Source organism: Brassica rapa, chromosome A06, assembly GCF_000309985.2.
Source record: "Brassica rapa cultivar Chiifu-401-42 chromosome A06, CAAS_Brap_v3.01, whole genome shotgun sequence".
NCBI classification, from domain to species: Eukaryota; Viridiplantae; Streptophyta; class Magnoliopsida; order Brassicales; family Brassicaceae; genus Brassica; species Brassica rapa.
Genome location: NC_024800.2, coordinates 10,293,491 through 10,307,151, shown reverse-complemented (window position 1 = coordinate 10,307,151; position 13,661 = coordinate 10,293,491). Strand labels below are relative to the sequence as shown.

The 13,661-nt window shown below is 34.6% G+C and overlaps 3 protein-coding genes across 3 annotated transcripts; 2 read left to right on the top strand and 1 right to left on the bottom strand.

Moving 5' to 3' along the window:
• Nucleotides 1–1,282: 1,282 nt before the first annotated feature.
• Nucleotides 1,283–3,777, bottom strand: LOC103873127 (non-specific phospholipase C6). The gene is made up of 3 exons (XM_009151557.3): nt 2,906–3,777; nt 2,108–2,610; nt 1,283–1,901 (listed from the first exon to the last, which is right to left on the bottom strand). Exons 1-3 carry the CDS (start codon nt 3,484–3,486, stop codon nt 1,429–1,431), a joined length of 1,557 nt encoding a protein of 518 aa, XP_009149805.1. The 5' UTR covers nt 3,487–3,777; the 3' UTR covers nt 1,283–1,428.
• Nucleotides 3,778–7,194: 3,417 nt separating this feature from the next.
• Nucleotides 7,195–7,797, top strand: LOC103873125. The gene has a single exon (XM_009151556.3). The coding sequence runs from the start codon at nt 7,342–7,344 to the stop codon at nt 7,549–7,551; it is 210 nt and encodes a 69-aa protein (XP_009149804.1). The 5' UTR covers nt 7,195–7,341; the 3' UTR covers nt 7,552–7,797.
• Nucleotides 7,798–9,420: 1,623 nt separating this feature from the next.
• Nucleotides 9,421–12,799, top strand: LOC103873124 (protein INVOLVED IN DE NOVO 2). Its single transcript, XM_009151555.2, has 7 exons — nt 9,421–9,661; nt 10,036–10,436; nt 10,650–11,464; nt 11,545–11,832; nt 11,927–12,136; nt 12,235–12,473; nt 12,547–12,799. The coding sequence occupies exons 2-6, from the start codon at nt 10,043–10,045 to the stop codon at nt 12,469–12,471; spliced, it is 1,944 nt and encodes a 647-aa protein (XP_009149803.1). The 5' UTR covers nt 9,421–9,661; nt 10,036–10,042; the 3' UTR covers nt 12,472–12,473; nt 12,547–12,799.
• Nucleotides 12,800–13,661: the final 862 nt, after the last annotated feature.

Below are 13,661 nucleotides of genomic sequence, written 5' to 3'. Positions count from 1 at the left end.
CGAAAGGAAGAACAAAGATGTCTCTTGATCGTGGCTGTTTATGTAGATGATTTGCTTATGACAAGCTCAAACATAGAGATGATAGTTAACTTTAAAAGGGATATGGCGGCAAAATTTGATATGTCCGACCTTGGTAAGCTAAGCTACTACCTAGGGATAGAAGTTATGCAAAGAGAAGGGTGCATCGTGTTGAGCCAAGAGAAATATGCAGCAAGGATCATCGAAGAAGCCGGATTAAAGGAATGCAATGCAGTACATATATGGATGCAGGCTTAAAGCTATGCAAGGCTGAAAAGGAAGTAAGCGTTGATGAGATTGACTACCGAAGAAACATTGGATGCTTACGGTATCTAATACACACAAGGCCTGATCTCGCGTGTAGTGTCGGAGTCCTGAGCAGGTACATGCACAGTCCGAAGGAGTCCCATAAAGCCGCGTTGAAGCAAGTGTTACGCTATCTGAAAGGAACGGTATCATATGGACTAAACTTCGGTGCAGCAACACAAGAAGGCTTGATCGGTTACAGCGATAGCAGTTACAACGTTGATCCAGACGACGGCAAGAGCACCACAGGACATATATTCTATCTAGGAGGGAATCCAATCACATGGTGCTCACAACAACAAGAAATAGTTGCTTTGTCTTCATGTGAAGCCGAGTTTATGGCTGCAACAGAAGCATCTAAACAAGCGATATGGCTAAAGGATCTTCTCGGTGAAGTATTTGGGGAGACAAGTGAAAAGGTGGTGATGCGTATCGACAATAAATCAGCAATAGCATTGTCCAAGAACCCGGTGTTTCATGGACGCAGTAAGCACATTCACACACGGTTCCAATTCATAAGAGAATGTGTCGAAAAGGGCTTAGTAAAGGTTGAACACGTTGCCGGAGTAAAACAGAAAGCGGATATACTCACCAAAGCATTGGGAAGAATCAAGTTTATTGAGATGAGAGATTTGATTGGGGTCCAAAATGTGTCAAAAGAAGTTTTCAAGTTTGAGGGGAAGAATGTTGGTTCAAACTTGAAGTAGCTTGAGAGTCAAACAATCACTTCCTAATGAGATAAAGATAAGGAAGTTAGATTTAGATAAGAGTTATCTATTAGTTTATATTTCCTAATGAGTTTAGGATATTCGAGAGATATATAAAGGGTGCTTATGTGGTGCATAACCTTGTGGTGAGAGAGAGCTTTAGTTTTGAGTTATTTTTTAAAGCATTGTGTGAGATTAATAAAGAGTTTGAGTTTAAGAGTTTGATTCAATACGTATTGATACTAACAACGAACTTTAACTGCTTCGTTTTTTCTTAATTTCAGTTTTCAAACATCAAATCACACATTTTCAGATCAAACGAGAGGAAGAAGAATGCAAGGAAAACAAAAAGAAACCTACAAATTTTCACAAGGTTTGTTATCATTTTGTTCGTCAGTCACAGGTTGCGTGGCCTAGTAGTGAGCGAAGATCGCATATCGACAATGGCAGATTTATCGGCACCAAGCTTCACTGCTTCTTTGCTAGCTCTAATGAACCGAGAAGTAGCTCCTTTGACATACTCATGAGCTTGTTTCACAGTCATCTTCTTCCCAACTTCATCCGGGAAGCTACTGAGGAAGTGATCGCCATTGAGAACCGCTGCAAGCTGAACAACTTCACTCTGAAACTCAGATAGGGCTGCGTCTTCTTTAGGATCAGTGGATCTCATGGGTGCAACGGCAGGTAGAGTCATGGGACAATCGGTTCGAGGAGAGATTAAGTGAGAAACCACGTCTTCGAAAGTAGCAGCCCAAGCATCCCTATGTGTTAAGTAATTGGAAGAGAGATTGAAGAGTTTCTTGATGGTCGCTGGTATTGATGAATGCTCGAACTCTGAGCTCTCTGTTGGCCCTTTTGCCTCACTCACCACTTCACTCAAACAAATAATAAAACAAGATGATAAAAATTAATCAAAATGGTGTCAGATTGTGGTTGAAAAACTGAGTCACGCTAACACGCCGACAAATTCCAGATTTCAATTATTTCTCCACCACAATTAATGATACAATATTTAAATAATTTTTATATCAATTTGGTAAAATAGATTGTCAAAATAATTATATTAGAGAACATACCAGTTCCTTTCTGAATCCAAGGTGACACCATAATTGTAGGAACCCGAACACCTAACCGGTCAAATTTAAAGAAACCAGGGGCCGGTCCGGTATTCCCATCTGGGTTCGGTATACCGACATAAGGAGTCTTCACATGATCATAAAACCCACCATGCTCATCATAGGTTATGACTAGGAGCGTCTCGTTCCACTGTGGACTCGACCTAAGTGTCTCGTACACTTCTTTAACCAGCTTTTGGCCGTTAGCTACGTCGTGAGATGGGTGATCGTCATTGGCCGGTAAGCCCTTGAGGTCGAAATACCTCGGTTCAATGACGGTTAAGCTCGGTAAGTTTCCTTTTGCTGCGTCTTTCTTGAATTTCAGATCATACTGATGCAATTTAAATATGTATTTTAGCTGTCGGAGATTACGGTAGAATAATGTGGTCGGAATATTCTGGAAGTATATTCCGAAATCGACGTCGTCGCTGTGGAGTGAATCGAATATAGTTTCTTGTGGAAAACTGAAATCACATGATGATGATATGTTTAACGGATATAGCTAGTGGTAATGAAATTTTTAAAAGTACTATAAAATTGACTAATTCTTACAAATAAAATTAAACAAGTACTTGAAATACCGACAAACACATTTATAATCCTTTTTTTTTGTAACACCATTTATAATCTTTTTCAAAATGAAATGTTATTAATTGCATATGGATTTTTTTATATAAATTAGGACAGTACTTATTACTCATTCAGGTAAAGAAAATTTTTGAAAATGTTTGTAATAAAAAAAAGAGTTTGAAAATGTACCCTTGAGCAAGCTGTTGCTTGACATGGCTTGTTGAACCATGTGAGGTAGCCGAATAGACAAACAAACGGTTCGGTTGAGTCGGACCAGGAATAGAAGAAAACCACCTGTCGAACACGGCGAATTCTTTAACCAGCTCGGCATAAACCGGTACAGCTTCAGGCCGAAAACCTTTCATGACGGTTTCCGACAGATTTCCCGGCATCGAAAGCGCTTGCTCGACGAAACCCATCATGGACGGGATCTGACCCGACCCGAATACCTGTTGCTCCACAGCTTCGAACGAATGACCCGGATCCGGATCCACAAACTCAGCGTCGCTAGTGAAACATATGGTTTGTGTAGAATTCGGAACCGGGTTACATTCTTGACCCGTTACACCGTTTATGGAAGGGTTAACCGATTTCTTCATCCAGCCTAGGAGGTGATCGAAGGATCTATTCTCCATTACCAAAACGACGACTGTTTTGATTGGTGATTGCCATTGATGGGATCCTAGAGCTACATGGGATAGCGTGAGAAGACAGTAGAGTGCGAGAAAGTGTGAAAAAGTGGAGGCAAATCTTGAAGCTGGTTGCTTCATGAATGTATTAGTTTTCTCCGGAATATCTGAGAAAGAGGATTTGATTCTGTGATTTTGTTTTGCCTTGGTTTGGTTTCAGACAGAACATAAAGAAGACAGTAAAGAGAGAATAATCTCTTTGAAACACATTTACTCTCTTTTCCTGGTCAATGTAATTCTGAAATTGAGAGAAATACATGTAGAAGACACGGCCTTGTGAAAACCACGTAGATGGCCATTTGTTTTCTTCTAGATGTTATATGTGTCCATGTGGGTTCATGGGGTTCGTAGTTTGTGAGATCTTGCCGAATGGTTTATTCTTTTTACTCCTCTCAAATATGGATGGATACACAATATTTAAAATGTGTATACTGGAGTTTAAACCCTTTTTTTTTGTGTTAGAACAATCTGTAGTTTAAACTTTAAATCTGATTTTAAAATCTAGTTTAGGAATTATCTGTACCGAGAGTATTAGTAATAAATACTCCGTCAGTTCCAAAAGAAAATTTTTATAAAATATTTACGCATATTAAAAATATAATAAATATTTATAATTAAATTTGCTGTTTATTTTATTATACATTTTTTAATAAATATCAACCAATAGTATTTAATTAATTTAAATATTTTTAATTAATATTTTTAAAAGTATACAGTTTATTAATATTTAACTACTAAAAATACTTTTAAATTCTAGAAAATTTATTATTTTAAAACAAAAAATAACTCTAAAAAGTCTTAGTTCTGAGAACGGAAGGAGTACTAGCTACTTTTAACGAAAACCTAATAGTATCACCATCATGATAATTACTTTTGGCTAATGCGCCACACTGATCTTTCATTTTGAAACGTTCGGGATTAAAGAAACACCCAATGCCTAGTGCCTTTCGTACCAAAGAATAAAATATTTAGTGCTTAGCATATAAGTAAGTGCGTTTAGTTTAGTGGTTGTTTCTGGTGGAAGCTCCGTTAGTACATTGGTTTGACTAAAAATTTATTAATGCTTTTACACTATTAGGTCTAAGTTTCAATTTTTAGAGAAAACGATTTTTTTAAACAATTATGCAGACTACGGTAAAACGCTTACAAGAGATCTTCAACATGGTGCAAGTAAATCCAGTCAGGCGTGAATTTTTGTACGGCGACTGTGGTGATGCAGTTAGGCATAGATCTTTATAAGACAAGTAGTATTGTCGGTTGTCGAGTCGTCTATGTAATATTTCTCATAATTGTAATATCTTAATAAATCAGCGTTAGAAAAAAAGTAATATGGAAGCACCGTGCCCTAGTGGTCATGATTTAAATGTTTCTACATCTAAATCTGGGGTTTGAATCTTAGGCGACATAATTTTTACACAAAGAAGTCTGAGTTTTAATTCTCAGAAAAAGTGATTACATGAGATCTTCAGCAAGGTGCAAAAAATACTGTTAAAAATGAATTTCACAGGACGGTTCAGAGTGATGCAGTCAAACAAGAATCCTCATAAGAAAGATAAAATTGTCAGCTGTAACATCTTTTATGTAATGTTTCTCATAATTTGTAATGACATTATAACCAAACATAAAAAAAAAGTAATAGAACGAATGAGAAATACATTATTTCAGGATTGTACCATTTATACAGGTTATATAACTAGGTGCAAACATGATGGCCAATACATCTTCTCTTCTTTCTAACTTAACCATTCAAAAGTGTAATGAAGCATTACCATGAGTGGTAAACTGGTTAAAAAAGGTACTAACGAACTCGATAATAAAACAAGTTATTAAATTTCAAAATGTCTTTGCTAGAACGAGATGTACTTTATATAACTACCGATTTAAATATTTTTAAATATTATATTAAAATAAACATAAAATTAAGTATTAATTTTTTTTTTAGGTTTCGAACACTATTTTGCACGACGCATGGAAGACAAACTTGCACGAAGTGCTCGGAGTTCCCCTTCAGCTGTGTTCTATGTTGATTTCACCCCACCGGCTCGGTTTTTCGAGTCGGTAGGACCTTTATCTTAGTTTAGTTATTACTAAGTGTTTTCCTGCACCATGTGCAGTGATAAATTTTTTAAAAGTTAAATTATATTTAAAATGAAATTAATTAATATTATATATTTTATTATTTTTGACTAATATTAATATAAAGTTTATTATTTAATAATAAAATTAAGAAAAAAAATAATTTTGTTTATTTTAAAGTACATTAAATAATATATATGTAATATATTTAAAATTTGAATCTTAGATAATTTTTATCTATTTATTTTGGTTAAATGTATTAAATCAAATTGTATAAAATTACTAAAAATCATATAAAAATTGTATATTTAAAAATTATAACTAAACAATATTTATAAAATTTATAGATATCTAAAAGAAACTAATGAAATTACGATTAACAATTTATTAATTTTTTAAAACAGATGTAGAAAATTTTAAAAATATTAGTAATAAAAATTGTATAATTATAAAAATACAATTAAATAATATTTCGAAATTTATAATGCATATTTCAATATATTTATTTTAGTGATGATTTATGAGTTATTACCATATTTAAGAAGTTTACCAAAAATATAAATCAACATTAAATGTAATGTATTAGTTATTGTCATATTCTATAAAGTTTACCAAAAATATTTGTCAATAATAAATGTGATTGTCCATGTCATATTAATTATAAGTCATGTCATCAATCTTGTTAGCCATTTCATCATTTTTTTGTAAAAATGGTTGTAGATAGGACATGTGACAAAATCACTTCTCAAATATAGTCTAGAGGATTGTTGTAAAAAACATTATTTTGCATACTAATTCAGATATTTGGATTTGTTTTTTGGGTCTAAATTTAAATTTGGATTGGGTTTTAATAATATCCATGATCTAAATACTGTTCTATATGATCTATTCAAGTATTTGTATAAATTGGATTAAATTAAAATTCAAAATTTCTGTTTGCATTCGGCTCAATCTTGAATTAAGTTGTAAATGTCTAAACTTAGGTAAAAGAGAAAAGAGTAAAGCCAAAAAGAAAAAGGAAAAAAACAATAAAAAAGAGAAGAAAAAAAAGGACAATTGTCAATAATAGCATATTTTGAAGTTTATGTCTTAAAAATAGCACTAGAAGGAAAAAATCACAAAAATGACATTCATTAAAGGGTAAAATATCCCTAATACCCTTGGTTTAAAATTAAATAAACAAATAAAAATAAAATAAAAATTAAAAATTAAAAAAAAAAAAAAATTTATAGTTTCAGATTATATGTTTTCAGATTCAAAATTTTTATAATTTTTTTTTTGAATTTTTCTTTTTGAAATTTTTTTTTTAATTTTTTTCAAATTTTCTTTTTTAATTTAAAAATTCTTTTTGAAACTATTTTTAAAATTTTTATTTTTTATTTTAGTATTTATTTTTTATAAAATTTTAAACCCTAATTCCAAAACCCACATCTTAACTCTAAACTCTAAGGTTTGGATTAATTAACTCAAATGGTATAAATGTATATTTACCTCTTTAATGAAACCTATATTTGTGACTTTGAGTCTTGAATGCTACTTTTGAGAACAAAAATTTTGATTTGGTGTTGTCCTGGTCGAAAAAAAAATCGCCCTGATTATTTTGTGCAATATTATTTTCTTTTATATTGGGCCAGATTGAGACGGCCCAGGTAGAAGTAATCCAAGATGACCCATTAAGATGTCTTTAGAAAACAGCGTATATACCCCACGTGACATTGCCACCGGCCGTTACCTTTCACATCGCACGAGACGTTTCGGACTCTTCAAAACTTTAAAAAAACTTCTCTCAACCTCTCTCTCTCTCTCTCGCTGACCTCTTCTCTGCTATTTCCCTCTCACTCTCTCTCTAGCATCAGAGTAATGGCGGATTGGGGACCTGTGGTGATCGCAGTGATACTGTTCGTACTTTTGACACCGGGACTGCTCTTTCAGATTCCGGCGAGAGGTCGAATCGTCGAATTCGGGAATATGCAAACTAGCGGCGCCTCGATTCTCGTTCACTCCATCATTTTCTTTGGTCTCATCACCATCTTCACCATCGCCATTCGTCTCCACATCTACACCGGTTAATTTTACCGTACCGGATTTATAATTTATCTCTGTTATATCTGGTTTGTCGTTGTCTTCTTCTTACCGTTAAAAAAAAATTACAATTGGTCTTTGGCTTTGTTTTTAACTCGCTCTATGTCTGGTGTAAACATATTCGGATATGTGATTCTTAATCTGAATATGTGTTTAAGCTAATTTTCGTAATCTGCGGTGTTTAATTCTGGGTTTGAATCATGGTTTTGTGGCCCCGACTGGTTTTGAGGTTAATTTGGTTCTGGGTTTGTGGTTTGTTTGATGCATGAATTACGAATGTGTTGGTGAAAGTGGACAAAAAGTAAACTTGCATGAGGTCGGTAAGAACCGGGTTAAGCTTAACGATTTTGATAGATTCCTGGTTTAGCATGACTTCGGATTGGGGTTCTTCCGTTTGGTTCGGTTCACCTGTAAAATATTGGTGAGGTTTGCTTGGAAGGGCTAGAGTCCGAAGAAGACATACTTGGTTTGTGTGTCGCTATCTTGCGCGTCGCTTGCACTTGCGTTTTATTTATTTATTTTGAAAGTTCTATTTGCGTGCTACATGACATTCTGATGATTTGATTAGCAGTTTCTGTCAATAGTTAACTGTCACTTTCTTTTTTCCCTTTTCTCTAATTTTCATTGTTAATTGTTATACTAATATGTACTCCCTCTCTCTCTTTTTATTTGTAAGTAGTTTTAGTTAAAAGTGTGAATATTAAAAAAACTTTTACTTTTAAAAAAATAGCATTTAATACATAAATTCAACCAATAGCAAAAATATATGAATTATTTAATTGGTCACATAATATATAATAAATGTAAAAAATGATTTGGATTATGTAAACATCTTACATTGTGAAATAAACATTTTTTGCTAAAATTACTTACATATCAAAACAGAGGGAGTATAATTTTATACATCGGGTTTTATTCAATAACTAGATTGTTATCAACTAGGGTATCATATGATTCTGCGTCTAAACCAATATGACACATACTGATTCTTTTAATAATTTATGTATATTTTGTCATATTGATTGTTTAGAATTTAAGGCGAAAACCATATTTTGTTATATATCCTAGACCAGTTTACAAATACCGAAAAATCTGTTCGCAAGGTTTCTCATTCAACGAGTTAACTCCATCACAAATTAGGATACACTGTTGTTTTTAACACAATTTGTCGCTGTTTTCTAATTTAACACGAGATCCGGCTAACACTGAAAACGAATAAGATGTCAAATAAATATAAAATATCTCGATACATTTGAAATGTTATGTTTCAAAATGCTTGTGAAATCTACGTAGGAGGATGATGGAAAATAAAACTGAATGTAGTATTTAAACGAGACCCAAAACTAACTCAAAGCTAAAACTGATCCTTCTCCTTTGGGCTCTACAAATTGTAAAACGTCTAAAAGCTCACAAGTAGAAATGGGCTTCTAACTTTAGATCGACCCGATTCTCTGTTTAGATTCGAAAGTACAGAAGTAGATACGTAACATGTAACATGTAACATGTATCACATAATACTGAACAGTACGACGACGCAACTCAACTACTAACTGTAAAAGTCATTACGCGTGTGACAAACGCGCATCAGTGCTACAGCGATCATCAATCAAATCAAGCCTTGGAACACACAAAAATTGTCTTTGTTAAGTGTACTGTGGCAAAAACAATGTTTTACAGATTCCAACAAGTAATAAAAATAGTTACGAGTTACGACTCTCTGATGTCAGTGAAAAAGAAAGTTTGTATGCCACTTTAAGAATAAAAAATAATAAACGGTAAAAAATCTAAAAGAGTAAAAATTAAAAAGTGGATGGATATATGGTGAGGATTGAAAGACAGTAAATATTCGATACGTCAGTTTTTTAGTCTTGACTACTCTCTCTCATCTCTTATTGACTTTTTCCTTTTTACTTTAAAAAAAATCTCTGATAGGAAAAGTAATAAATTAAAATAAAGGACATACATAAACTGTAGAGTATTTTTAATTTGGCTTCAACCCTAAAGCTAGTGAGAAGAGAGAGAGAGGTTCGTCTTCTTCCCGACACTATCGCCGGCTTCACCATCTCCATCATCATCATCATCTTACTCCTCCCCTCCTGTAAGTTTCTCCGGTGAACTATTTTATTTTTTTCAATTTGCATTCCTCAGAAGAGGACAAAACAGAGTTTCACTTTCAGATCGATGATGTAGTTTGAATTCCCAACTCTCTTCTCAATTCCCTCCCTCTTTAATTACGAACACATCTTCATAAATCTCTTTCAAAATATCAAACATGCAATTCACTTATCACTTCGCTCAACAATGTAAAGGAATAAACTTTAAATAAAAAAGGAATCATCTTTAGAGGAAAAAGTAATGGAAGGGAACCAACCACATTGCTAAAATTCAAAACCAGACCAGATCAGATTCTTTTTAAAAATATTGATAATTGAGTTCATATTCTGTTTTGCAAAACTGTAATCTTAAACCAAGGAACAAGATGGGGAGCACGGTGATCTTGAGCTCAGACGAAGAAGATTCAGACATTAGTGATTCCGAAATGGAAGAGTATGGAGACAAGATCTACCTATCTCTCAAAAGCGGAAAGCTCAAGGTCAAACTGTCTCCTCATTCTTTCACGTGTCCTTACTGTCCGAACAAGAAGAAACCGAGTTTCCAGTACAAAGATCTGCTCCAACATGCTTCTGGAGTTGGTAATAGCAATTCCGACAAAAGAACCGCAAAGGAGAAAGCAAGCCACCTTGCTCTTGCCAAATACCTCCAACAAGATCTTGCTGATGATTCACAAGCTGAGCCTTCTTCCAAGCGAAGAAAAACTGGTGATCCTATTCAAGATTGTGACCAGGATGAGAAGCTCGTATGCCCTTGGAAAGGTACACACTTATTAAACTCTTAAGGGTCCCAATGGCAACATGCGGTTCTAATAGTAACAAAAACATATATATATATATATATATATATAGATTTTTGTTACTATTAACTGCGGTGCTGTTTCTAAACATTCAGACTCTAAAGAAACTCACTTTGTTAGGTAATCTTGAGGAAGTTTTTATTGATTGTTGTGTGTGTATGTTCTACTGAAACAGGTGTTGTGGTTAACATTCCAACTACAAAGACAGAAAATGGTCGAACCGCGGGTGAGAGCGGGTCTAAGCTAAGAGATGAGTACATTCAAAGAGGGTTTAATCCCACCAGGGTTCGTACTTTATGGAACCACTGGGGGTTTTCTGGAACAGCGATTGTGGAGTTCAACAAAGACTGGAATGGACTTCACAATGCTCTTCTCTTCGACAAGGCTTATCTTGTAGATGGTCATGGTAAGAAAGACTGGTTGAGAAAAGATGGTCCTCCCAAGTCAGGTCTTTACGCGTGGATCGCACGTGCTGATGATTACAACGGGAATAACATCATTGGAGAAGACTTGAGGAAGAAAGGTGATCTCAAAACTATAGCTGAGGTTACGGAAGAAGAGGCGAGGAAGCAGCAGAAGCTCGTGCAGAATCTGACGCAGCTTGTGGAGGAGAAGAAGAAAGGAGTCAAGGAAATTGAGGAGCTTCATTCAGCGAAGTCAAAGGAGCTTAAGGAGAAGTTGGAAGAGAAGGAGAAGAGTCTGCAGAAGCACAACAGCGAGCTGAATGCTATACAGGAGAGGACAATGGGTCATGTTAACAAGATCTTTGCTGATCACGAGAGGTTAAAGATGCAGTTGGAGTTGGAGAAGAAGAAACTGGAGATCAAAGGTGTTGAGCTGGCGAAGAGGGAAGCTCACAATGAAACCGAGAGGAAGAACTTGGCTGAAGATCTGCAAGAGAATGCTTCCAAGAATAGTTCTCTTGAGCTAGCCTCCATGGAACAACAAAAGGCGGACGAAGAAGTTAAAAAACTGGCTGAGAATCAGAGGGTTAGTGTCTTTCTTCTTTCTTGTTAAGGCTTTTATTTTCATAATCATTATTAAAAAATGTGATGTGTGACCTCTCGCAGAGGCAAAAGGAGGAGCTTCATGAGAAGATCATAAGACTGGAAAGACAAAGAGATCAGAAACAAATGATAGAGCTAGAGATTGAGCGGTTGAAAGGAGAGTTGAACGTGAAGAAGCACATGGGATCAGACGGAGACGCTGAGATTGTGAAAGAAGTGGAGAATATCTATAAAGGTTTAACTGAGAAGGAAGAAGAACTCGCTGACCTCGACAAGTTTAACCAAACTCTTATACTCAGAGAGCGCAGAACCAACGATGAGCTTCAAGAAGCACGTAAAGAATTGGTAAACGTACGTATCAAAATGCACATAAACGTATATATCTAGCATTATCTAAATCTTTGGTTTTAAGTTTTATCTAAATCACTGCCTTTTTTTCTTGTAGATTATGAAAGAGTGGAAACAAAATATCGGTGTAAAGAGAATGGGAGAGCTGGTGACGAAACCATTCATGGATGCACTGCAGCAGAAGTATTGTCAGCAAGATGTGGAGGACAGAGCAATAGACGTTCTCCAGCTCTGGGAAGACTATCTCAAAGATCCAGATTGGCATCCATTCAAGCGGATCAAGCTTGAAAATCAAGAAAGAGAAGTGGTAAGAAGACCAAATGTTTTTACTCTTTTTGGTTAGTAACTTAATATTGAATCATTCTCTCTGAAAGATTGAAGCTTCTTTTTTTGTGGGTTTATTAGGAAGTGATAGATGATAGAGACGAGAAGCTGAGGGAGCTTAAGGAAGATCTAGGAGATGGTCCTTATAATGCGGTAACGAGAGCTTTGTTGGAGATAAATGAGTATAACCCAAGTGGAAGGTACATTACAACAGAGCTATGGAACTTAAAAGAAGACAGGAAGGCTACACTTGAAGAAGGTGTCACTTGTTTACTTGATGAATGGGAAAAGGCTAAACGCAAGCGTGGAATGGCTTAAAGGTTATTTCAGCTTTGTTTATTTTTCTGCCTATATGTTTCGTTCATATTAGGAGTTGGTGATGATGTTTCGCAGGTGAAAGGAGAAGCGGAAACTAGCCTGAATAATATGTGTCACTCATGCGGTATGTAGTTGCAGAGGAATTGATGAACCTTTGGTGTCTGCTTTTTTTTCTCTCTCTTTATCAGAACTCATTAGTAGATTAATAAGGGGCACAAACATCTTTGATGTCTTGCATTGTATCTTTTAACATATTTGGACGACGAGTAATAATTATATTGTCTCATATCATTGTAGTAATATACTACTATGTTTCCGTTTTACATCATCTTCTTTTGAAAACGATGCAACACACAAGAATCCTCCGTGAAGTTCAGTTGTATACACCCACGCAATTTGCTTCATGAAAGATTTTATTGATACATGGAGAATTAACATTTTGATATCGCCAAGAACAAAGGACCGACATGTAGTAACACATGACTAGTCTGAACCATTTCTACGAAACTATGATACTCCTGTATAATTTAAAAAAATAAAAAAACCTCCATCATCAACTTATTTCCTTTTGTCCACCACGGATTATCTTCCCCGCTTGATGAATCTAAGTGCCTCAAGTGAAACGGGGGTTGTTTGTTGTTGGATTCAAATGGATTTAATTCAAACAAAATCATATGTTATTAGTGATGATTTTTTTGGTCGACAGTGATGATTTTATTTTATATAGTCAAATTCACCCATTATGTGTTTAATGATTTAAGTATTCGTTGAAATTTACGTAATTTTAAACAAGTTTTTTTCAGAATCTATATCTGAATGTCAAATATGATTGTTATAATTTGTCTTCGATAGCAAGATGATTTTTTTGCCACTTGAAGTATTTTAGTAGATCTAAAAATCTTCTATGAAAAATACAAAGACATAAATCTGAAAGAACTACGGATATACCTATATTTTAGTTGAAATTTAAATACAAAATTCATTGAATTCTAATGATTTTTTCTTCATATATATTTGAAAATTGTGTTTACGTTATAGAACTTAAACTGTTAGCATTTTTTTTACAGAATGACATTAAATTTTGTAAAACTAAACGTACTTAAGAAAATATAGAGATTAGCTCTCATTTGCTTTTGCAATTTGCGAAATACCAAAGGTACACATGTTAGAGACACAGTAGAACTAGATGC

Bases quoted from the DNA above. Each gene is read 5' to 3' on its own strand.
- LOC103873125 (XM_009151556.3), top strand. From the start codon at position 7,342: ATGGCGGATTGGGGACCTGTGGTGATCGCAGTGATACTGTTCGTACTT.
- LOC103873127 (XM_009151557.3), bottom strand. From the start codon at position 3,486: ATGAAGCAACCAGCTTCAAGATTTGCCTCCACTTTTTCACACTTTCTC. The intron at 2,611-2,905 runs GTACATTTTCAA...ATGTGATTTCAG, and splicing joins AAGCAACAGCTTGCTCAAGG to TTTTCCACAAGAAACTATAT. The intron at 1,902-2,107 runs GTATGTTCTCTA...GTTTGAGTGAAG, and splicing joins TTGGATTCAGAAAGGAACTG to TGGTGAGTGAGGCAAAAGGG.
- LOC103873124 (XM_009151555.2), top strand. From the start codon at position 10,043: ATGGGGAGCACGGTGATCTTGAGCTCAGACGAAGAAGATTCAGACATT. The intron at 11,465-11,544 runs GTTAGTGTCTTT...GACCTCTCGCAG, and splicing joins AACTGGCTGAGAATCAGAGG to AGGCAAAAGGAGGAGCTTCA. The intron at 11,833-11,926 runs GTACGTATCAAA...TTTTTCTTGTAG, and splicing joins CACGTAAAGAATTGGTAAAC to ATTATGAAAGAGTGGAAACA.